Genomic DNA, 25,259 nt, shown 5'->3' on the forward strand with positions numbered 1-25,259 from the left:
CTGACATTTCAGCTGACAGCATGGTAGTTCTGAAGACAGGCTTTTCTGTGTCTCAGCATCTACCTCTACTTTTGTCAGTCATTAATGGACTAACTCATGAGTAAGCAGAATAGTTTTCTGGTGTTGACAAGATGATAACAGAATCTAATGTCGCCTGTAATTCTCTGGTTTTTAAGGTTCAGAGTGGTCATTCACCCTGAAAAGTAAACCCTAAGATAAGTGCTAGTGCTCATGAATGTGGGAGATGTAGGTCAGCCAGAAACGACCAGCAACTTACGCAACAAATGCAAGGATTGGAGATGAACCAGAAGATGGATACAAAACCACGTCTTTCAATAACTAGTAGGGTTGACTTCAGTTAAATATTTTTCATTTTCTCTCCACTTATTTTATTCTAGAAATGGGTAATCTGGGTTAATTAGAAGATGAACTTAAACAAGGTTCTGGTGTGATTGTACACAAGGCTTGCAAAGGAGTAACCGAGGAAGAAAAACGCCGCTGACTGGTTAGCTGTAGCACAATTCAAGTTTATTCCATTTGTTCTTGCAACACAAAACTGAAACACAGTATTATTTAGCATTCGGATGTACATGAACTAGGATACTTATGAGAAACGTAATTGTGTCAAAAGTATGATGGGGGAAAAGGAACCTGAATATATCAAAAATGCACAAAGCACTATTCTTCCTCCATTACTGCTTAGAAAGATATGATTGTTTCTCCATTTACAAAATAGAATCAAGACGATTCAATTTTTTAGAATTTTGCATGCAAAACACTGCAATTGCTTATTTATGTAGGAGGACACTCTTACCAGCTTCTTCTATACACAATTGAGTATACAATATTGCATGGAAGAAAATAGCAGCTTAGTCGAAGTTTTAGGAAAAAATCAATTAGGTACATACAGATTAAAAACTCAGTACTTGGGGAAAGAAATCGATGAATAAAAGGCCTACTTGTTTGCAGCTTCCACACAATGCGCTGGCCTACGATGCACTTCTGGGCCCAGCTGGGTTTAGAAGGGTGAGCTGTGCACAGAAGTACTATCTGGGACCCTTAGGTGCTGTCTTTGACTCTACCTTTATAAAAACCAGCCTGAAGCTGCAGAGGGGATTTGTTAGCAACTACTACAGGCAAATTACCTGTTTTTACTTGACATAGTGCATAAGAAATGACTCAATGATTTAATACAAAACTATAGAACATGCAAAATTTTGTCTAAGATATTAAGTAGTACTTCAGTGGAGAACAAAACTTACTTAACCTTTTGCTAATGCATGTAGTACCAAAAAGCAGAAATGGTTTTAGCTTCCTTTACTCAAAATATAAACATTAAGTGTTGTGAATTTCTCTGCCAAGTGGCTCAGAAATACATTATAAATAACCTAGTTAAAACAAAAAAAAGACATTGCAAACCATCTTGGCCAGTCTATTCTATTTTATGTTTATATGTAATTTTCTCAGGCAATTGCTTCATAATTATGGGGTTTACAAAATGGCTGAGAAAGAAGAGGGAAGGCAAGATAGCCTCTACTGCATTACAAGAAACATCAGGATAAACTGTACAAAGAATCACATGGTTCTGGTACCATGACTTTGAAAGCAGACCAAGTTCAGGAATGCTAGCACAATGCACTCTCTGCAATAGCTAACTACAACAGAACACTTTGAAAGCAAAAGTGAAAACTGGGTTAAGGGTTCCATTCAAGCCTTTTAAATAGCATTACGCCAAGAGGTGAAAACAAAGTTAAAAAAAATAAACCACCCTGCTGCACTATGTTGACAGCTGTAGACTGATAGAGTGCCCTCCATTTCCAATCAGGATGTCCAGCTCTGATAGGCTGCATTATGACAGCAGAAATAGCCAAATATAACAAAGTGATTGTGTTCTTGGACATAAGAAAATTACAGGGTTAGGCTAATTCAAAGTGAAAAAGCCACAGGATAAAAAAAGGGTTCTTAGGGAAAAACCCACACCCACACCCACACCCACACATACACACACACACACACACACTCACACTCTTTCTCTCCCCCACACCACCAACCAATCAGTATCTGATCGATAGAACTTACTAGCCAGGCTGACTGTTCTTGGTAATAGTTTAACCCTGCTATACAATTCTTCACTGCCTTGAAAAAAAATCATTAGTCTTTATTATTCACAATCTGAATTAAGTCCCCAAGCTCTCTCCCCTTTTGAAAATTTGAGGTACATTCAATTATTGTATGAGTTGGCTAAGGAAAAACTCTAGTATTTTTAGTAAGCTAAATATTCCAAATCTTAATGTTCCTAACCAGGTATAAAATTTAAGGTTATATGCTTTCAACATTACTGCTCATGAAATAAACACCTGGAGATGTGCCCAAATTTTCTGCAAGTCATAAGGATATTTTAGGGCACTGTATTCTAAGAACATAGAATTATTCTCAAGTTATCACACATTATGCAATGCATGATTTATAAGAGAAACAAAAATATGTTGTGCAGGTGGATTGGCATTATGTCCAGCAGAAGCCTATCAATGACTAAGAGAAACCTGGTATAAGCCTATTTCTGAAGGGATGGAGTTCAACTTCTAATAGTCAATCTTGCCCCAGCAATGGCTTTGGTGCACTATATAACCAGCATGAAGGTGGGTCAGAGAGACATTCCAAGAACGTTCCTTGGTTCTCAAACACAAGTGAAATCAACTCAAACACCAAACAAAGGAAGTCCATAGGTACTAGGACAACTGTTCTCTCTCTATGTGAACTAACACGCTTATGGCTATAATTCTATTTTTAAATCCCCTTTACTACCAGCAGGAGTTTGAAAGTGTTTTAATGTTATGTAAATGTCTGAAGTTAAAGGAGAAAATAAGATACTGGAATGATTTCTCCTCCAGACTTCTAAAGTTTAAAGGTTTCATAAATAAAACTAGTCAGTTTTATCTAAAGAGACATGAAATCCATGTGAAAGGGGAGAGAAAATCCGAAGTTCAGTCATCCAGCAATTTAGGAGTGTGCCCCTCCTCATCTTAACTGAGCTGTCACAGGAAGCTGAAGTCATGAGGGAAGATTTGGTCACCAATCACAAGCAGTGCCTGTACCCAGCAGGAGACCCCCGGAGAGTGGATGCTTAAGGCAGAAGGCTGGAGCGAATTGCTTATCTCAGCACCCTAAGTTACACTGCAGTAGCTGCTACTGCTTGCAGTTAGGGCCGCTGAGTAAGTAGAGTTGGCCTTTGTAGAATCAGACCTTTAATACAATCTAATTAATGGATTAGCGAGGGAGCTGAAAGGTCAAATGTTCCCGATACAGTGTGTCTTTGCTCTCTTGGGTCTATGCTGTGTATTTTATTAGAAATGGAAGAGGCTGGCTTGATCAGGAATCCTGGTCACAGTCTCCCCTCCTCCAAACATTTTTTTTTCTGGTAGTCTGATTTGTTATCAATTTCTCTCTCCCCTCACCCCTCTTAAAGTATTTAGCTGAAGAAGCTGGCAGATAGAGTGACAGACAGACAGGCAGCAGTGTGAGGCCACAGGAGAGTCATTCTTTCCGAGCTATCAGTCCATCATCCATCACTGCAGCAGCGCTTTGATTGCCTGGTTGTCGGTGGCTTCAAGGGCGGTCAGTCCATCCGGACCTTTCACAGTCTTATCAGCACCCTGGGAACGAGAAGGGGCCTTCATTAGTGAACCCCACCACTGGGTAAGAGTCGTGAAGAGCGGACTGCATCGCATGGGCCCCTGTTCACAACAAGCATTCGACCCCTTCTCAGTCGCATTCCATTCTATTACAGAAGAACAAACAATGAAAAGGTTCTCAAGGTTATGTATTAAAAATGCCACGTTATTTTTCGAGAGTCAGAAATTGTGACAAATACAACTTGTCTTTAACTTAGGCAAGGATAGCCTTTTATTTATACTGTCATATACCTAATTAAGCTTTAGAAATATGAGCTCTGTATAGTATAAGATACTATATCACTTCAGCTGAAGAAAGTATTCTATTGACGTTTTTTTCTTTTCTTGCAACATTTCTGTAGAATGCCTCAGTATTAATATACATCATTAAGAACCAGTCATTTTACTTATGAAATCTCTGTATCTGATCACCTCCCTTTGCTGCCACAACCAGTGCATACTCACCACAAAGCCTCAGTGCCTTGCTCTGGTGCCCTCTCCAAATCGCACTGGCTGTTTTCCTAAGGGGTCTACAGACTTGTCTAGACGTAGTGTAAGAGAGTTAACTTTAAGGGTTCACTGTGGTCACACTCTGTAGTCTCTTCTGTTAACCTTTCACAGCCATCAGAACTTCTCAGTAGTCCCTGAATGTGCCATGTGCCATGCCTTTATCCACCTGGGCTCCGTATGAAACACCTCATCGCTTTTCTTCTGAAAATCTACTGTCCACTCATTGAACAAATTTACTCAGTGTTTTGTACATTTGTGTAAAGTGCTGTAGAATCAAAGAAAACCTGGGCAGAGTCCTTGCAGTCCAGCTGAGGTGGGAGACAGACAGGTTGATACAGCACAGTGGGCAAGCACAGAGCAATGATGGCTAGGGACTGTGAAGTCAGGAGAGGATGCAGTGTGAGGGTGAAAGTCTTCCTGGAGGACGTAGGATGCACATTCGGGGAAGTGCTAAAACTCAACATGTCCAGCCCCAGTAGCACAGGATAGTTGTACTGAAACAAATGGCTACTCATTCATTTTGAGGACTTTTATTATAACTAGCACTGAAAACTGTAATTCTGCAATAACAAGTTTTATTCTGTGATGAATGTGTTGCTTTTTAGCCATCAGGGTTATTTTCTCTTCCTTTGATAACAGCCCCCATGATTCATTTTGGGGAATCATTTGTTCCTTGAAGTGTGGGTCCTAGGACTATAAATCAAGGGCTAATTACTTTCTTTGCCAAGTGTCGCCAAAGACTTTTTTAACTGAAGCAGGATACTCTTTCCTAGGTTTTGAAACTTGGAGAGACCAAACGGGAGAGAATACAAGAAGCTCGAGGGGGTGATCATTATGGCATCATTGCGATAAAGGAGCTCCGGAGAGTCCTGGCTCTGATCTCTTCCTAACCTGGTCCTCCAACATTCTCACTGAGTCTATTACTAGCCCAGTATCTCCTCAGGTATTCCTTTTCTACTTGCTGGAATCAATGTCTACTATTTGCAACCAAAAATAAAATATTTCTAAAATTTAAAATCACTTTTCCCTCTAATTATAGTATTCACATCACAGAAAATTCACTTACCCAGAAAAATGTATCTCATAACTCTATAAATCAAATATAATTAATGTTACCATTTTAAATGACATTAAGGAAATAATTCCATTTATAATGCATCCAAAATGATAAAGTAGTTTGCAAATTTAATAAAATCAAGTCAGTTTTCCCAAGTGATCATGAACCAGTTTTATCAACACATATAAGATTATTAGAAGAAAGTAAGCTTTCTGATACTCAAAGCATTCAGTAGAGAACTCAGTGTAACTGGCCCCATCTCTCCCTCAAGGAAACCATTTTTAGTTGTTCATCTTTAGTTTTAGTGATTATCTCTGGTTCTTTACACAGTCATACTATCTAAGTTACGAGTTTTAGACTTTTATCTCTGAGTTTCTGCTACATACAACAGGCTGTGCCTCACCACACCTTCCCCAGACTCTTCATTTTGCTTCCCTATGAATATGCCTTTAGCCTTAATTTGCCAGAATTTTTTAAGATTAATTTTTCTAGTTTTGCCTGTAAAACTGTATTTTGTTTACTGATTCTTATTGTTAGCATAAACAACAACCAATGTTTAAGTTAGTTCTAGGTGAATGCTGCTGTCTGTGGCACCTCACAGATGACAATCACTAGTTTTCTCTCTGTTGTTCCAGCACTGAACCCCTGGCACGGTCCTGACTAAAAACAGAATCTGGGTAGTGGTCTGAGTTTTCCTGAATCCTGTTCTTTCATTTACAAGTAACAAACTTTTGAACCTATTCATTACTAGGAGGGTAAAGAGAACTTAGGACACAATGTACTAGACCCAGTTTTTTCTTGCTAATTAGTTGGGTGCTACCTATGCAAAGCGTATTAGGGTAGCTCTGTCTCATTAAGGCACGTAAGGATCCAGGTTTTGTCTGTTCTGTTGCCCAAGAGTGTCCTCAATGTCCTATGGAGGAAGATGGCTCCGTACCTGCTCATCATTGTCCAGATATCAGATTGTGACTGAACTTGGCATTTAGAAGACTTCATAACTCATGCCGCATACTTGCATAACAGTAGAGATCAGATTGCAAAATGCCATGAGCATTTTTTAGGAAGAAAACCCCAGGTTTTAGGTACACGTATAGTAATCTACCTAGTCTTTGTATCTCAGCTTTCATTGCAGTAAGTGTGGCTGTTAATCTTAAATTTGGACTACTAGTGTATTGTGTGCCACTTTTAAGTTATCATGTAAAGTAGAAGCCCGATTACTATAGTTTCCCTTCTCTGGCAGACTGGATGCTCATTATGGCCCTCCCCTGAAAGGCATTGTCTCCATCTTCTATTTGCTCTGCCTCTATTTCCTCCTAAACCAACTCCCTCTGTGCTTACTTCCTTTCTGGGTACCCTGTAACTGCTATTCTCCAAAGTTCTGCTATTTGGAAATCTTCACGACATGCTCACGGAGATCTTCATAGGTATTTCCAGCTGCATCCAACATTCATCTCCATCACAACTACCTATCTTGAACTTTACAGCTATGCATGTATATGTGTTTGAGATTTATCTACTTTAACTTCCACAAATACCTCAAATTCAACCTCTCCTAACATGAATTAATACTCTTCCCTTACAAACTGCTCCTCTTTTAGTAGTCTCCATCAAGAGGAAACATAATTCCACCTTCTGGGAAATGAGGCATGATACAGATCTGTTCTTTCCACATTGTCAGTCTCCAAGTTTTCAGACAATATTCCTCTTAACATTCCATATCTGTTCTTGCTTCTTGATTGCTACCATTACTTTTAGAGCTTGGGATCTCCATGTAAACAACGTGATGTAAAAGTTTCCTGTTGTTACTTCTTATACCATGTCATTTAGACTGCATGCCTCTTTGGGTGGCCATACCGCTAAGCCTTCCTGGGCAACTTGCACAGAGAGAAAGAAGTCGACACACGCACAAAGTGGAATCTGCTCACTATCTACCTCTTACTTGTGTTTCTTGTGGAATTTTTTTCCACTCTCCACTGCAGCTTGTAAAAAATCTACTGTACCCCCATTTCTTGCCCTGTGACTTCTTTCTGTTGCCTCTGCTTGTAATAGTACCTCAGTTTATACTTGTCTTCCCCAAGTTAGGCCAAGCTCTATGAGTGCAGGGTCCTTCTTATAGTCATCTCTTTAACCCTTTTTCTTGGTTTGTTTGTTTTTGAAACAGGATATTGCTATGTACTTCAGGCTGGCCTTGAACTTACTATGTAGTCCAGGTTGGCCTCAAACTCATGGCAAACGTCCTGGCTTCAGCCTCCCAGGAGCTGGTATTACAGGCATGTGTCACTATATCCAGCTCATTTACTTTTAACACTTATACAAAATCTGACTTTCATCAATGTTCATCAAATATCTGGTACTATGCTTTTGAGTTTTCTAGTCTCCAGAACCAGGTGTCTTGAATCACTTTGTGTGTAGCATTGTTATAGAAAATGAATTGCAAGACTTTACTATCAGCGGTGCCATCTTGGGCAGTTTCCTTCACACAGTGTCAGTTTCTCAGGGATAAACAGGGCTATTAAGATGATTAGGGGAGTTAACTTATAGGAAGTATTTAAAAAAACAGTACAATGGTACTTTGATATTCATCACTGATTGGTTCTGAGAGGTGCAGCAAGTACCAAAATCAGTACCAAGCAAATTGCTTTGGTTGGAAAGAGTGGTGGGTCACAAGGCAATCAACACTATGGACAAAGTTTTAGCTTTCACATCAAGCACAAAACACATGACCAATACCTGCACAAAGTGTTTGCGACTAAATGCATCCAACATCACACTCACTGAGCTTCAGAGCAGTCGCACCGCCAAGGTAGGACTGTACTTGTACACTGGAAATGCCATGTAACTGTGAGCTACTTTATTCTCCTGTCAACTGTGTGTGTGAGACAAGTAGAGGCCCCACATTACGAAAGAGAAACCCTAGGCTGAGACATTAAGGAACCTGCTGAAAGCCACAGAGCTTTAGAAGCAGAACTAGTAGCTAAACTTGAGGGTGTGTGACACCACAACACACAGTGCATTTCACTCACAGAAACTATTTAAAACAATGGCATGCTTTAGTCTAAAAGAACTAAGTGTGTAAAAAGAATGAACTTACAATGGGCATAGTTGTGTCCAATATTTGTGAAAACTATCAAAGTAGTACAGTAACTGGCTCTTCAGTTATTATAGAACAAATTTTGTACCTATTATTATCACTCTGGTAAGTTCTTCACAATGCAGTTTCTTTTTAAAAATAAGATAACTCACAAAGGCACTGGTGAGTTCTCTGGGTGTCACTAGCCCTCAATTTTATTTTAAATCAAACTTGCCTAATTATACAGAACAGAACTTTAGAAGTTCTCAATAATCATAAAGTGTGTGCCAGAGACTACTTAGAGTTCACTGGAGGTAAGTAGGGAATTATTTGAGTATCTGCAAGCACACCTTTGTGCTTATTCTGGAAAAGACTGACTTTCAGCCTTTACATCTTGGGTATCTGTTACTTCAAGCAGCAAAATCTTTATAATGCTTGGGGACACAATAATGCTGGCACTTAAGAGATAGTCAATTTTATTATTAAGTGCTTGCTTAAAAACCAAAATATGTTCATCCAACATCAATATTAACAGATAAGACAGTATTCTTTTTTTCTTAGCAGAGAGATTTCTTTTTTTTTTTTTTTTTTTTTTGTATCTCAACAAATGAGGTACAGTTAAGTTACAAGCAGTCTGAAATAGCTGTGAATCTCAGCATTAATAATCACTGTTACATATTCTTTTCTTGTTATAAGGTAAGACTAGGGAGATAAATTTGAAAAAATACAAGGCACAGAAAGAATGGAAAACAAAAATCAGAGTTTCTCTTGGACTTCTTTCTCTTAGACTTAGCTAAAAAAAAAATCAGTAATGAAATGATGGTTTGTAATAACAAATTAAGTGTGCTGTCAGTTTATTTTTGTAACCTAAGAATAAAACTGGTTATGTTTAAAACTTTCACTGACATTTCAATTCATGTATTTTGATTCTTTCTTAGTGGGATAGGATTTTTTAAATCCCTAACCCCACAGAAGGGCTAGAAGTTACATTAAACATTGGTACACATTGTGTAACGAATGGACTGTGAACACACTAGGATGAGTTACCGAAAGCCTACCTGTCTTTATAGCAAATGTAACATTTTTAAGTGATATAACAGAAGTGTATATTTAGGGTATTTCCCTATAATATCCTGTAGTACATTATTCAGAAACTGTTTTCCTTAGGTCTAAAGAGAAAGGATACTGAACTTCTGAAAACTCTTTATTATTATATAAATTACAAAGAATTTCAGTAAGTATTAACAGTATAGAAAATTTAACATATAGTAAATACTAGTAAAAGAAGTGTCCAACATAATAGTGTACAGATGCCAGAGGGAACTATTTTATACAAAATTGTTTTTTTGATCACAAAAGTAGACAAAGATGTCAAATTATATATCTGTAACTTTAAAATAATGAAATTTTGAACATAGGAAATCCCATTAGCTGATAATATTGTATGAAAATTCCATTTCATGACTAATTCTCTACTAATGATATGCTCAAGCACTACTGCTAGTATTCACATATTTGAGATTTAGATCAGAAAGAGAAGTTCAGTATGAACTATGATAATCTCAGATAACTGTACTAAAGCTCTTCTTTGGGGATGTTAATAAAACTTTCTAACAACTAAGGGCTAGCACAGTCTAATAAAAACATCTGGAAGATACACCTGACTTGCAGCACTGAGGAAGAATTATTTGCCACTGACGGGTGAGGGTTCTAAAACAATGTACACCACCAATTTTAAACTGTGAGCTACAGCAGGAGTTGCTGGCAAACTACGGCCCACTTGTGTCCGTGAATGAGACTTTACTGAAATGAAGCCATGCCAGCACACCAGTGTATTGTCAGAGGTGAAGTTATAAGCGACCATGGTCTGCAACGTATAGATGATCCTTTAAGAAAAAATGCAGCCGATTTTGGGTGACAGGACACTTTTGCTTAGTTCTACAATGTGCCCCCAAAGCGTAAAAGGTGTCACTGGGGGCATGACGTGAAAGGGCCCGTTCCAGTCCCAGACTCCTCCCTTTCCTCTGTGCTTCCCAGCTGCCAGGAAGTGAGCAATCTTCCTCTGCCACGCCCTTCCACCATGCCCCTTCTGCCTTGGAGCCGGCCAACTCTAAAAACCAAAATAAAGCCAAATAAATCTCTCCCTTCTTCAGGTTCTGGGTATTATGTATTTTTTTCCAGCAATAGGAAAGTGATTAACAATATTTTATATCAAAAAATTCCTGGTTAAGATTTTTAGGACAAAAAAAAAGAACCGTATTCAACTGAGGTAATTACAATTCTAAGTGACACATGATTACGCATTTGCCTGTTGTGGCTTTGACAAAAACGGGGTGAAGTTGTGCTGAGCCTGACTGACGTCTACAGAGTGCTACGCTGTTTGCTGTCATTTCTCTGCCGTGAACTCCTCTTTCACATGCACTCCTCTACCATAGTTCAGTTTCCCACAATCTTTCTGGACCTTGTATTTGTACCTGATTCACTTCTGTCCTTCCCCTTACCTCCTCTTACCAACTTTGATAATATTTCTCATACTCTGGATGGGGCGAAAGCACCAGGAGCTTTAATCATCTACCTTTTACTTTATTATTTACTGGTTCCTTGGTGTTAGCTTTGTTCACAAACTGACTTCTTGTTGCATCTTCTTTCCTCCTGAAGCACATGCAACTTATCACTCCACCCACTGTTCAGTGCTCCTGGGTATCAGCTGGCTTTGAGCAGTCGAGGATCAGCTTCTACCATATTTGGAAATTTTTCTTCTATGACCCTACCCTGTCTGTTTTCTGTCTTTTAAGGATTCATTATAGTTTCCTGCCTAATGAAACACTTTTCATGGTTCAAAGCAGGTGTTATTTCATTCACCTAAAGCATTTCTTCTGTCACTAAAGGCAAAGGATAGCACGACGTGTTGAGATCTCATTTTCATTTTCACGTAGAAGCCTGACATTTGTTGCCTACATTTTTCTATCAATTCAACAATCAATCAGGTGCACATTCTTTTTGTTTGGAGATACTGACGGGATCCATTTCTCATAACTGTACTGGCTAATTCTGAAAGCCAATTTCAAGTAGGCGGAATTAACACAGGTGTTGAATCATACATCTTGTAACAAATCTTGATTCCCTGTATTCTGTTTGACTTTCAGGCACTGAGACATCTCTGAGACAAATGGTTTCCTAATCCATAAAAATAGGGATAATAATATTTGACTTCACAGTAAATTATAAGTGATATATCACAGATAGTTTAGATCCCAAATATTTTAGCAACTTTTCCGTAAGCCTCCATCTTACTTTTCTTATTGCTGAGACAAAATACTTGACACTCAAAGTTAAAGGAGGAAAGGTTTATTTGGCTCACAGTTTGTAGAAGTTTCAGTCCACCACTGGCAGGCTCCAAGGAAGGGTGACCTGGCAGGGGGCGTTGCAGAGGGGCAACAGCCCAGGGTAAGAAGGTGAGAACACATTGGCTCTCTTTCTGTTTCTTACATGTGGAGACTATGTACTGTAGGGTGGATGTAGGACTCACACCCTAGCCAGAACTAAGCCAAACCAATCATTGGATTGATTTAGTAATCATACACAATGGATTCAAGCACCATACATTCCAGATCCAGCCACTTCTGAAAAGCAACCCTATGACTGCATGAGGCTTGGGGGGGTGGGAGGGAGCACACATATCTAGACAAAAACCATAACCTTCTAGAGTTAGCTGTGATCATATTGTACTTCCAAACGGTGATTCATTCTTTCCTTACTTCCTAGGCTAATTATATAGTCTAAATGTCAATAACTTTGAAATCTACTGGATTCTACTTTTATATAAGGCAGAACTAGACCTAATACAAATACTGATAACCTTTAAAAGGTAAACCTAATAGTCCTATTTTAGTAATAAATGATTTTTAAAAGAGAACAATAGAGTCCAAAAAAATTAAAGAAGCTCATTCAATAAGATAAAAGTAATTAATTGTGGAGCTAGAATTAAAAATTTCTATACTGTTTTCAAAAGTAAACAAAATAAAAATTCTTTTCTTCATACAAAGCAGCAGCTCTACCTGGCCACAACTGATCTGCCATCAACAAAATCTTCTGTGAATGTTATTTATTTAGCTACAAAACAAGATTCAGGCACAAATAAAAGAATGGTTTGAGTAGAAGGAAAAGTTATTTTAGAAGTTAGACAACTCAATACTTAAGTGACACGGTACCTACTGCAGACTAATGTGTTAGGAGCTTATGTACATGTAAGTCAAGCTGGGCTTTCAGTTCTTTAATATGGAGGATTTTGTAACAATGGAAACTACAACCGCCAGGCCTTAATGAACTGAAGCATCATGTTTTGAGAATAAGGGAACATTAAGAACAGTGGTTCTACCTTTTTAGCATAACAATGACATGCCTTGTTTTGCTTTCCTAAGAAGAGAAAGCCATCAGAAAGAAAATTTTGGATGTATACCTTCAGATAGGTATAAGGTAGTTTGTTTAGTAAATAATCTGAAGCCAACAAGATCTCATTGGAGGTTTTTATTTTAAAGAACAAAGCTGCTAGCTGAGTAGGTCAGGAAAGGAGGGGAAAGAGAATTTATTCATTTCTTTTACTATACACTCTGCTAACAGATAGGTTGAGGCCATGGAAATTAAATTAGGATAGATTTGAGAGTCAAAAAGCTGAAGCTTGATCACGTGGTCTAAGACCATGGTTAAGGCTGTGCCTCAACTCTTCAGTTCTCTGAGTTAATACAATCTCTCCACTGTTTAATTCTTGGTTTCTGAACTTGCAATACAGAGTACTAACTCTTAACAATACTAGAATTATACAAATTTTCTATGAAGCAAAACATCAGTGTTTATTGCCCATGGCGACAATATTTTTAATAAAAGCAAACATAATTCCCTGGGGATGAAATTATCTAGCAGTTTTTAAGGGTATTTTGCAATCTCTTCACAGGTGCCAGGGAACGACCCACAGAGTTCCTGGAAATCCCTGTAAGTACACCGTCTCACAGGTGCTGCACCCTCTATGGTATCAGAGGATAATGTTGCCATTCATTTTTGTTTTGGGGGATCTGCCTGGGTTCTTATCAGTACAGTATGTGGTATCTGAAAACTGCTGCAGGTATATACCCAAAAGGCAAAACAACAACAAATACATATTTAAAACATCCAGTGTTTAACATGAAGTTAAGAGTAGAACAACGCCTAGTTTTAGAGGACTATCTTTAGAGCTGTGTCTTTAAAGAGCTGTGCATAAAGGGCTAAGAGATTCATGCTACTTCTTTTCTAACATGCCTTATTGTGGCTCAACCTATGAAGCATAAAATTCTTTTCAGTCATAATTATAATAAAAGCTATTATTTATTAAATGCTTATGTGTCAAGCGTTCTGCTAGTGATTTATTTACATTTAATTAATTATTGGTGTGGCACTGGAGACTGAACCACAGGTTTTCACAATGAGCTATAACCCCAGCATCCTCCTTTTCCCTTTTAAACTTTGAGACAGCAACCAAGCTGCTTAGGTGGGACTTGAACTTTTGATTACAGGTGTGTGCCAGCACCTCAAGCTAATTTAGATTCTTTGTTGTTTCTTTTATCATGTTTTATTCTAATATCTTAAATGAAAATAATATGAGTAGCACTTTCCATAGAATGGCCATGAAATGGTAATGTTGGGATTAACACTAGTCCCCTATTTTACAAACATGCTTTCCAACATGAAATACAGCCAGAATGGCTGCTTTTGCTGTTAACTGGTTGACTCCCGAGGCTGGATTCTGAACTAAGAGTTCACATGTAATAGCAAAGACAAAACACATTGAGAAATTTCAAATTTACCACTATTTCAACCACATTGGAAAGCTGCTGGCTTAGCCATCAGTTACAGTAAAATATCTAATCTTGCTCAGTGTGAACTATTAAAATACTGAGTTTCCAAATTTCAAGCCAGTACCACTCTCAGCCTGTGGCTGGCCCCAAGTTGCAGACTATTTCTGAAATGTGAAGTTTTCTACTTTACTACGTACTGCTTCCTTCAAATAATATTCATTTATCTTTTCATAATGATATTTTCTTGATGAAACAGACTAGCTCAAACTCTCCATCCGTAGTATGGAGACCAGCTATCTTTTGCGGGAGGGAGGTGGGGCGGAGTACTGGGAATTGAACTCAGAACCCCACACTTGCCAGGCAGGTGCTGTACCACTGTGCTAAAAATCCCTGGCTGGACCAGCTATTTTGAGTAGCACTATCCCAAGACTTGATTTTGGTGACTGCCTCTTGTTTTCTGTCCTTAGAGCCATGCAAGATTTATATAAATTAAATACTAAATACTTAGTTACAGGATAATGGAAAGACAGCAGGAGTAATGAACATTGGTCTCACCTTTGACAGAAGCAACTTCACACAGGAAACATGGCCCTCATAAACAGCAGACAGAAGCGGGGTAATGTGGTGTTTATCAGGAGCCTGTTAAACAACGAAGAACAACTTATCCATGTTCATTTCGTTCTTATTTTTAGATATAACTAGGGAATTTCTGTGAATATTTCTAAACTAATAAGTATTATTTTGCCTTTCTGTACATTATATAGAATCTTTCTTCAGAGGTAGATTCTAGTTGTTTGAGAAATGTTACCAAGTAGCTTACAGTTGTTTCCAAGGACTCTGACCCCAGCTCAAATCCTACACCTGACACTTACTTTGTGACTTACTCTTTAGCCTCTCTGAGCCTACAGTTTATAGTAATGTAGAAATGCCATGTGTTACAGAAAGGGAAGAGGAGATTGGATACAACTGGTCAGGAGGTAAAGGAAGACTGCCATAATTGGGCTGGTGACCTGGTATTTCCGGAACGTGGAAGCTCATCATCACTTACAACAATCTTTTGAAACTCTGCAAAAGTTACAAAAGCCTGAAGTCAGGGGATGGCTGTTCACACCTGACCACTGTTCAAAGTCCAGTTTTGATGTAGCCCATGACTTTGTGGAGTCCTAGACTCCTTTACTTCAACAGCATCTGCTAGCCACAGGAAGTGCCAATACCCTAAGCTGCAGAACTTGAAAAGCAGAAGCCACGGGGAAGATGTGTAACCCTCCGTTTGTCAGCTTCAAAATGTCAACTTTATTTGGTTTATTTTTTAAATCCCAACTTATATTTCTAAGTTATGGGAAATTTGGTATAATTTTGGACGCTTCTGCAAGTAACTATTTCACAAATTTAAAGAAACAATTATTCAAATTATACAACAGTATTTTTTCTAGAATAACATACATTACACATGTATTTAGGTACCAATATACATTCTCTACATACATTAATATCTGCTCCTTTCAGCAGCAGGAATTCCAGGATTTCGAGCTGTCCACAGTCTGCTGCATAATGAAGAGGCTTCCTTCCCCCTTCCAGTGTCCGGTTCACATCTTCTCCCTTTTAAAGAGGCCAAAGAAAAACATTTACACAGATGGAGGAAGGAAATAAGGCCTCTTGACGTTTTCCCATTCTTAAAGTTTAAGAACTTCATGAAACAATTATATTTCTTGCTAAGTAAAATAAAAACTAGAAATTCTCCATCAATATAGACAAAAAATCAGGATAATGCAAAGGCTTTATGACAGAAAAGGATTTTTGTATGCAGGATCTTAGCAAAAGTATACCCAAGGAGAAATTTACAGTACTGAATATATACACAGGAAAGTAGACAGCTTCAAATTGGAGTTCTTACGTCACTAAAATAAGAAAAAAGCAAACTGACTCAAAGTAAGCAAGAGGAAAGACTAAAGAGCAGAGCAGAAATCAAACACAAAACAACATGAAGAGAAATCAGAAGCCCGTTCTTCAAGATGATCAATACCACTGATAAACCTTTATCATCAGAGATGTTACAAATTACCTTCTCACAAAGAACTCTCAGGTCTCAGGTGGTCTCGCTGGTAAAGTCTACCAAATACCTACACACTGCTGCAGAAAACTGAAGGGATGGGAAGCAAGCCAGCTCATCCTGAAGTCATCATTCCTCTATCTCAAAAGGCGACAAACATGTTACTAGACAAAAGCATGCCAAGCACATGAAGACCAGGGGCACAGATGCAGGATCACAATCTTCTCCCTATTCTCCCGTAAGAATTTCATTCTTCACTGATTAACTGACAGAATATGTATTTGATGTCTATACATCTGTATCATCCACTCACAAAAATATAACATATGCCTGTTCCACTAGCTCTCTACACACAACTTCTCTAACTTTTCCACTAAAATATTTCAATTGGCAGAGAAGAGAAATAAAACTCTAATGCTTCCCAAGGTTGAAGGCAGAATCCTGAAATTAAACAATTTTCTCAAAGTAGTACTTTATCTGGTAGTCATACAAATATATCTGGATAAATATGCACATAAAAATGTTAAATATGTGGTGTTTAATGTAAAAGCCTCAATCCAGATCCACAGCTCCTGTTGCCCTCTCCTTCCTTATAAGACAGGCTGCGAGGATTTGGGCTACATTTACACCAGGTCTTAGACTAGTTTCCTGGGCACAGCTGACTGTCTTCATTTGAAAAGCACAACATTTTACAATCTAATTCATGACAGAGATACAGTATGATAATTACTGGTTCTGTAGTGCTCCTCGTGAGAACTACAGACCACGAGGCAATCCATGAGTAGTCTTATGAAAGAGACTACAATTCTTCGTGTGTATATCCAATTTTCAGGAAGAGTGTCTTTCATTCTTTTCACACAATTTTTAAAAGGGGCCACAAACTCTGAGAAGTTAGACCTCTTTGCTCTAGCAGAATGCACTGTTCCTAGTTATTTAAATTTTGCCTAACCTTCCCTTATCTACTTAAGTTCTACTTTTATGAAGAGAGACAGTATTAAATTGTACAGAGTATGAGGCAGAAGCCTAAGGCTCTAGTGACTGCAAATTATGCACAACAAAACACGGAGCATTGTGGAACTCAGGATCTTCATATAAGAAAAGGTTGTCCCTAGGTCTCTTAACAGTTAGCTTGTTATGCCAAATAATATGGCATCTGGTGATTAGGTCAATATACAACTTGTTTCCATTCTCTCTCACACACACAGCCTAAACCAGGGATATAATTTTTCTGCACTTTTGCTACGGAGACAAAGTACTCAAAAGACTAGGTGCTGAAGACAGCCTCTATTGTATATTACCTTTCCACATAAACTAGATCAAGCACACAGATTTAACATAATATGATAGGTAAAAAAATACACATATACCTCAAAGTAATAACAGTAATATATTTCCTTATAAGTGTATTATTTGAGTTATTTTACTAATAAAAGTAGGGAGATTTAAAAAGACAATTAAAACATGGCATCACAAAAGACACACTGCTTAGAATTACATTTAATTCAATAAGTGTTTTCTTGAACTTACCAAAAGCTAGGCACAGACGAATTAAGCTATGCTTTGATTCAAATTGGCTGTTTTTTTGGGGAAGCAAATAATGAATGCGTTTAGTTGGTGTTTCAAGAACAGGAACCTCAGTGAAGGGAGTATGCAACAGCTTAGAGTACTGGCAATTTATCTTTTATTGTGATTTAACTTTTTGTGTTTGTAACTTGCAGTTAGATTTTAAAGGTCCTTGAGGGTCAGACATTGTGTCTTATACTTATTTCTACCACATTATGGTAGTAATTTACATACAATATGGTACTTATTTCTACCACAATATTGTATTTCTAAACCCCAGTAACAATTTGTAGTGAATATCAATTATCACACCATAATATAACGTACTAAACTAAGATGTAGCAGTTGTTCAATAAAATGCCTGCAGATTCGGAGCTTGTGTGTACATGTGATAGAATGGGGCTGAGGAATTCATACAGTACTGTATAAGGAACTCTCACAAGCCAAATCAAGTCCAAAGCCTGTATGGTACTGGTGTGTGGAACTGATCATGTTATTAAGTAAAGTAGGTTATAGATCACGAAGATTATGATCTCATTTATGCTAAAACTTAGAATACATTTATATATGATCTATTCACACATTCACAACAAGTTTATTAGCTGTCATCTTTAGAGAACAGGATTATGAGGATATTTTCATTTTCTGAATTTTAGTATTTTATAAAAGTGAGTATGCATTAAAACAATGAAAGCCATAAAGGTATCTTTATTTTGAAACTCTAAAACCAAAGAACACTGCATATTTGTTGGGTTAGAAAATTTTTGACTCAACTGCTTTTTGATGAATTTAAAAGGACCTAGAAGATCTACAACTTTTATTACACCCAAACATACATATAACACGTTTCAATAATATAAGCAAAAAGGAATAAAACAAGTCCCTATAGACTAAAAAGGACAAAATGAAGGTCAGTCTAAATAATTTTTTAGAAATCTAATATATAAAGTAGAATTAAAAAGATATTAATTTTATATTTTAAACATATATAAGCTTTTTATGAGTCTATATATCAAATAGCGAGGAAATTGACAAGACAGCATTGCCTGAGAAACCACCATGATGCTTTAGTTCTTGGCAGGCAAGGCTACAGCAGGCAAGATCTGAGAACCAATATACTGCACACACTGTGTATTCGCAGCAAACTATACTTTCTCCTTCCATCGAACAGTAAAACATAATTATAAAAGACTATAGAAAAATCTTGGTATATTTAAAAGTTTAAAATGTAGAACTCATTCTCTAATTCCAGTACAATAAAATACCAAAAGCTTTAGCACAAACACAGAACTGAAGGAGAAAATCGTAACAAAAATACACATACAACACAATGGAAACAAACCAATACTAAATATGTTAAGCTACTGATGGAGAAAAAGAGGAACTTGATACCAGAATGTCAGACTATTTTGAAAATAAACGTGTTATAGTCAGAGTTTGCAAGGAAAAAGACATAATACAAGACACATAGTTTATAGGATTATTTTATAAGTCACCCAAAGAGTCTAACACATAAAGAGTACAGGAAATCTATACAAACACTAGAGAATTAAAGAATCCAGCTGAGGGCCTGAATCCCACAGCAACATCCTGCATGAGTGCAGCAGAAGACCTAGAGCCCATAGCTGAAGGCCTAAAACCTGTAATAATGTTTCATGCAAGTTGGCATGAAGGATCTATCCTGAAAAGACTGAAAGGTCAGCAGTGGAAGACAGAAAGTCTGTGCCAGGGGACGAAGGATCTGAGACAGGAGGTGGAGGGATGTGCACTGGGGCAAGGAAGGGACATTCAAAGTAAGAACCAGAGCTCCCCTGAAAGGACTGCAGCCATCCTCAGTAACAATGAGATCCCAAGCTCCTCCCTCTGATGATGACAACAGCCAAGTTCCTATCAGCAAAACCAGCCTGACTTGCTTCTCCAGGAGAACCAACAGAGCCATCTCTTCCTCTCCAGTCCTCTTTTTTAATGTTGTTGGCAACAACTTTCAAGTGGGTCCTCCATACCCAGCACCATGCTGATTCAGTTCAACTGAGTGTTAAAACTGACTACCAGTTGTCAATCCACGACAAAAGGTTAAGATACTAATTACATTAAAGAACATTATTTACATATAGAACAGAACTGAAAAACCAACTAAGTCTTTGTGCCACAGTTAATTAACTTAATATGAAATTACAGGCTATTTAAGAAAGCCACAGTTCACTAGATTCTTTGTTTTTCAACTTCTGCTTCCTCTATTCTCCTAACTGGTTTTAACATGGACTAGAAAAGAGACTTAAATGTGTGGCATATTCTTAATAGTTGCAGATTTCCTCTATTAACTTCAAAATCTTTTATATGCCTCTCAGAAGTGTGGTTTGTGGGAATAATTTACTAGATTCAGTTACTTCTTATTGTTTCTAAATAAAATGTTGTCTCACTTGTGCTGAGAACTTCTTTTAAGGTCCTTCTTAAAATGAAAAGAAACTATCTCTTCCTTTGATCTCCAACATGTGTGCATCTATGCAATTGAGTTCTAAGGCATAAATACATACTGTACTCTCCCAAGAGACCAAATGTCCCTCAACATCACTAAAAGCAGATTAAATTAGCAAACGTGTGACCATTTTGTAGCACAGTATGAAAATTACTATTGAACACCTAGCACAGTAGAAAGCAGCACAAGTATTAAATTTATCAAATTCTATATAGTTGAGCCAATGTTTCCTCTTTCAGTTATTACCCATCCTTGCTGAGAATTCAGAATTCCTCAAGACTATAGTGTTCTGCTGTTTTTAAAATAACAGATCTTTTTTCTCTTCCTACCTCTCTCCCTGTGCAGCCCCCTCTATAAAAGCTCTTAAAGTGGATGTAACTAACTGCGTAATCAAGAATCATGTTTATGGCATTAAGTGCCATGAGTGTGTCAAAGTAATAAATTAAAACACAGCAATCAGTTCAAATGCAAAATGGACCACCGAACAGTGAAGCAAACAAAAAAGATGGTAATACCATGGTTAAATGCATAAAAATGGTATAACTAAGAGGAAAAGCTGGGAATACCAGCACTTTTTCATATATATATATATTTTAAAGTTAATAGATGTGTCACACCAAATATATAAAACTTTCAATGTTAGAAACTGTTTTAAGTAATGAATGCTAACAACTCCCATAACTTACTGTTTAATAAATACAGTGCATCTTCTTGACTTTTGTCTTAATTTCCTCCTTGCTGGAACTAAACAGCTAACTTCCATAAGTTAAGGGAGGAAAGGTTTATTTAGTTTAGTTTATAGAGGTTTCAGTCCATAATTGGCTGCAAGGCAGGCTGGTATGACAGACAGGGATTGCAGAGAAAATCAATCACAGCAGGTAGAAAGTAGCAAAGCAAGCAAGGGACGACTGGACCACAGTTCTTTCTATCCGTTGTATCTTATCCAGGCTACTTAGGGGGAGTAGCACTCACACTCTTAATTCTGGGGCCCTTGATCCTAGCACTGCACCATCAATCAACCATACCCTCGACCCAGTCATTTTTGAAAAGGCCCCACCCATGACTGCATGAGGCTTAGAGGCTTAGAGATTCACCGTGCCTGGCTGCCTAAAGATTCATACCCATCTTTAGGGCAAATGTTAAGTCCTGCAGTTCCATGTGCAGCATCAGAGGTAATCTGTGATAAAATGTGAACTCCATAGGGCTTGCGTGGCACTGCTCCTACTGCACTTCTGTAGCTCCCAAGGCTTCTTTCTTGTTCTGCTCCCTCCTTGTAGTTTTCCTCAGACAATCCACATTCCTGGCTTCTCAAACCTTCTGGGATCTCTAAAGTACTTTTCGCTTCACACACTGTCCCCTTAGGGATATATTACCTCGCCTTCCAGGCTTTCTTTTGAAATCTGTGAGCCTTCATGACTCTACAACTCTTCCATTTTGCATGCACCAAAACCCAGCACCACGTGAATGATACCAAGCTGGAGCAGTACCAAGGCTTCCTTCTTTTTTGGCAAGGGTTCAAGTGCCTACGAACCAAATTCCAAGCAACAATTTCCCTAGGCTGCTGCCATTCTGGAACTGCTCTGAGCTCTCTTCTCAAAGCACTTTTGTAACTCTAAGACTGCAAAGGGTAGAGTCCTGCTAGTTCTTGTGATATCCACAGGCCATCATTTTTTTCCTTTTTCTTCTCAGTAATCAAGATCTCCTCTGCTCTGTCTTAGTCCACAGCTTTACCGAATCTTCCTTCCTAGCCAAACTCACAGCACTTTAAATCATTGTGCTGGGCTCTTTCTTCTTGATTCTCAACATAAATCTGGCAAAGAGCTCCCAACAGCAACTAACCATGCCATCACCTCAACATTAAACTACCTTCAAATTCCATCTGCAAGATTAGTTAGTCTACCTCCATTAATTTTAGTCTCAGGCAAAGTCTCTGGATATGAGCAAAATGAAGACACAAGGCATAACACACATTGCCTGGAGTCCAACAATTAATGCCATCCTTCTTTCCAGCAAAAACCTCCCAAGCTTGATCTCTACCAGCAGAATTTCTATTAGCTTTTTGGTCTTCTGAACTCTGACCAGAATCTCCAATCAAGTATGCCCTCAGGATTTCCAGCTCTTCCTTTTTAGCTGGCATCTCCAAACCTTTCCAAACTCTTCCTACAACCATTCCCAAAGACTTCTAAAACACATGGTCAGGTATAGTCACCGCAACAACTTCACCTCTCTGGAACCAAATTTTGTCTTAGTTATTTTTCTTGTTGCTGAGACAAATATTCAACACCTACAAGTTAAAGGAGGAAAAGTTTATTTGGCTCACGATTTGTAGATGTTTCAGTCCACAGTTCGCTAGCTCCAAGGCAGGGCAGTATGGCACACAGATACTGCACAGAATAAAGAGTTCATAGCAGGCAAAACGTACTGAAGCAAGCAAGGGAGCTTGCTTATTACCAGTTAAAAGAGGAAGCTTCTTATTACTAGCTAAAATTCACACGTGACTGACCCTGACCAGAGTGAACATCTACAATCTATCAATTTCCTCATCTCAGACATATTTCTAACAGGGGTATTTTTACTGATGAGTTATACAAAGCACAGTGAAGATTGAGAATTACATAAAGAAGAAATGGCGTTTAGTGACAAAACAAAGACTTTTTTAAAAGATGGGAACTACAAAATAGTGAAGCCACAGTACTTTTAACAGTTGCACAAATAACTGGTGTTTGGAATTATCTGTACTTCAAAAAGGTCTGGAAATATAAGGTTCATTTAAGTTAACTTACTTATCATTAGTACCACATAGAACTAATGAAGTAAAAGAGACAAAACATGAGGTAGGAAAATCTAAGTGCACATGAAAAGTGTAATTCTTTGCAAGTGTTTTTAACTAGTAAAATGTGTTAAGTAGCTAGTCTTCTGACTCACAAAAATTTTTAGGTAGAAGCTTACAATAGTTAAGGCCACAAATATTCCCTCACACAGCATTTACTCAGAATCTCTAATGCAATCACTTTTTAAAAATCACACTAGTCATTTAAGTTATGGAAAATTTTAGTTTTATCTAGTTTATTTAGTTGTTCAGTACACATACTTTTTCTTTTGTAAAGTTTAAAAGCAATTAGTTACACAGATATTTTCTGTTTGAATAACGACATATTGAGGGTTAAAAAAACTCTTACTTATGGTATAAAATTAAAATCTTACTCATCAAATGGGTATGTGTATGAAGAAAGACTATCAAACTTATGAATATCCATTACAAACATTATGGTAGCACCTTAGTTTGCAAAAAAAAAAAAAAAATCACTAAGTAGCTTCAGTTACAAGATACAAATTCATGCCTGCATAATGGAATTTATTTGTAAAATCTTACACAGCCTGGGAAACATCTAGTGTCTCAATTCAATTGTTAATCATCTTGAAAGTTGTGTTTGTAAATAAACCCATGCAGGGGAAGACAGGAAAAGGTCCTGGAGAGAGGAAGGTGGAAAAGACAGGGAAGGGAAAACAAGAGACAAGAGAGGAAAAAGAGAAACGGGCAAGATAAAAATTCAGCCTTGAAGTCTCAAGGTTTGACATCTGTACAAATCTACAGAGTGGAAAGAAGGATACGTACACTTTCTTGAGATTGTTTTCCTGTTCCATTACACATAATGACAACTTGGGTATATAGTTTTTCATATTTTGCATTTCTAACAGAACTGCTTGTTTCATTGTTTTCTGGTACCATCTATTAGAAAGTAAAGACAATTTTATTCCTTTGAAATTACTGTCAGTATTTAGCAGATTTAAAAACATTACTGATCTAAAAAATAAAAAGTATTTCAGCTAAGCTGGGTCTTGGCCCTTTCACTGTGTTTCTTATTTTTTCATAGAATGTAGTGCCCTTACCTAGAGTTTTCTTTTCAGTTCTAAAAAGTTCTATTTCTATCAGTTCAAACTTATACATTCTCCATTTTCGTTGGACTACTTCATTGCTTTATTTACTTAAAATACTTCATTTTCAATGTCTTCCATCTATGTATGTCAATCATAGTTCTAAAATATTTCATTGGAAAACAATGGAAAAGGAATAGGTCTATTCATTTGTTTTGTTTTTTGTTTTGGTACCAAGGATCAAACTTAGCAGGCGCTTATGTCACTGAGCTAAATCCCTTGCCCCAGGAATAGGTCTATTCTTTTGGAAGGAGTCACTTAAGAGTTCAAATTCTGTCTACCTCAGCTTCAAGATCTCTAGCAAGTTATTTAATTTCCTTTTTCTGACAATAAAATGGGAAAAAGGCCTATGAGGAATAGTTGTAAGGTTAAATTATACATATATTTATGTGTATATTAATTTATTATACACATTATATTCAGAATAGAGAAGGCTTTCTATGCCCATTGTCTTCTGATTTGAATCTGATGCTCTCCAGTGCTGACTCTTTTCTACACTGGAAACAATGACTTCATCTTGTTCCCACAGCACTCCGTATTTTTATATAAAGGTATGTTTTTTTAAAAAAAAAAAACATGTAACTGTGTTCTACAATTTACTCATATTTCCTGTATTAAATTATTTGGAACCTACATAAGTATTTTATTTGCTGTTTTCTTGTACATTTTTAACTGAACCTCCAGAGAAGCACCAGCAAAGTATTATTCCAACTGTACTGCATGCCTATCCAATACAATGGCTGCCTCTGTAGGTGTGCAAATGATAAATATGCTGAATGAATTATGAATGAATTAGACAAAACTGCACTAACAGCCTTATCATTCGCTGCTGGAGTCAGAAACCAGGCCAGGTCATTAGGGCCAGGGAGAGAATTTTGGAACATTTTTGAGGAATATTCTGACAACTGAAAAATTTTGTAATTTCTTTTTAGTTTAAGAATCTCAGCAAGTTTCTCTTTGAATATTTACAAACAATAATTCTTAATTTTCAGAATATTTTCTTTTTCTTTTTAAAATAAGATACAGAATTTCAAAACAAAATTATAGTGGATTAACACTGATTAATATATTACATATTGTTATTTTCAAAGTAGTTGT

General features: G+C 37.4%; 1 protein-coding gene across 1 annotated transcript in view; it reads right to left on the bottom strand.

The window, feature by feature from the left end:
- Nucleotides 1–506: 506 nt before the first annotated feature.
- The window catches only part of Mtpn (myotrophin), a 37,369-nt gene continuing 12,616 nt past the window's right edge, over nt 507–25,259 (bottom strand). Inside the window, exons 2-4 of the mRNA XM_003475529.5 lie at nt 15,622–15,735; nt 14,692–14,775; nt 507–3,653 (exon numbers count right to left, since the gene is read on the bottom strand). Of these exons, the coding sequence (XP_003475577.1) occupies nt 3,567–3,653; nt 14,692–14,775; nt 15,622–15,735 (285 nt within the window). The 3' untranslated portion in view covers nt 507–3,566. The remainder of the gene's footprint in view (nt 3,654–14,691; nt 14,776–15,621; nt 15,736–25,259) is intronic.

This window comes from Cavia porcellus, unplaced genomic scaffold (genome assembly GCF_034190915.1).
Source record: "Cavia porcellus strain 051 isolate PalLab524CR breed Dunkin Hartley unplaced genomic scaffold, mCavPor4.1 scaffold_6, whole genome shotgun sequence".
Taxonomy (NCBI): Eukaryota; Metazoa; Chordata; class Mammalia; order Rodentia; family Caviidae; genus Cavia; species Cavia porcellus.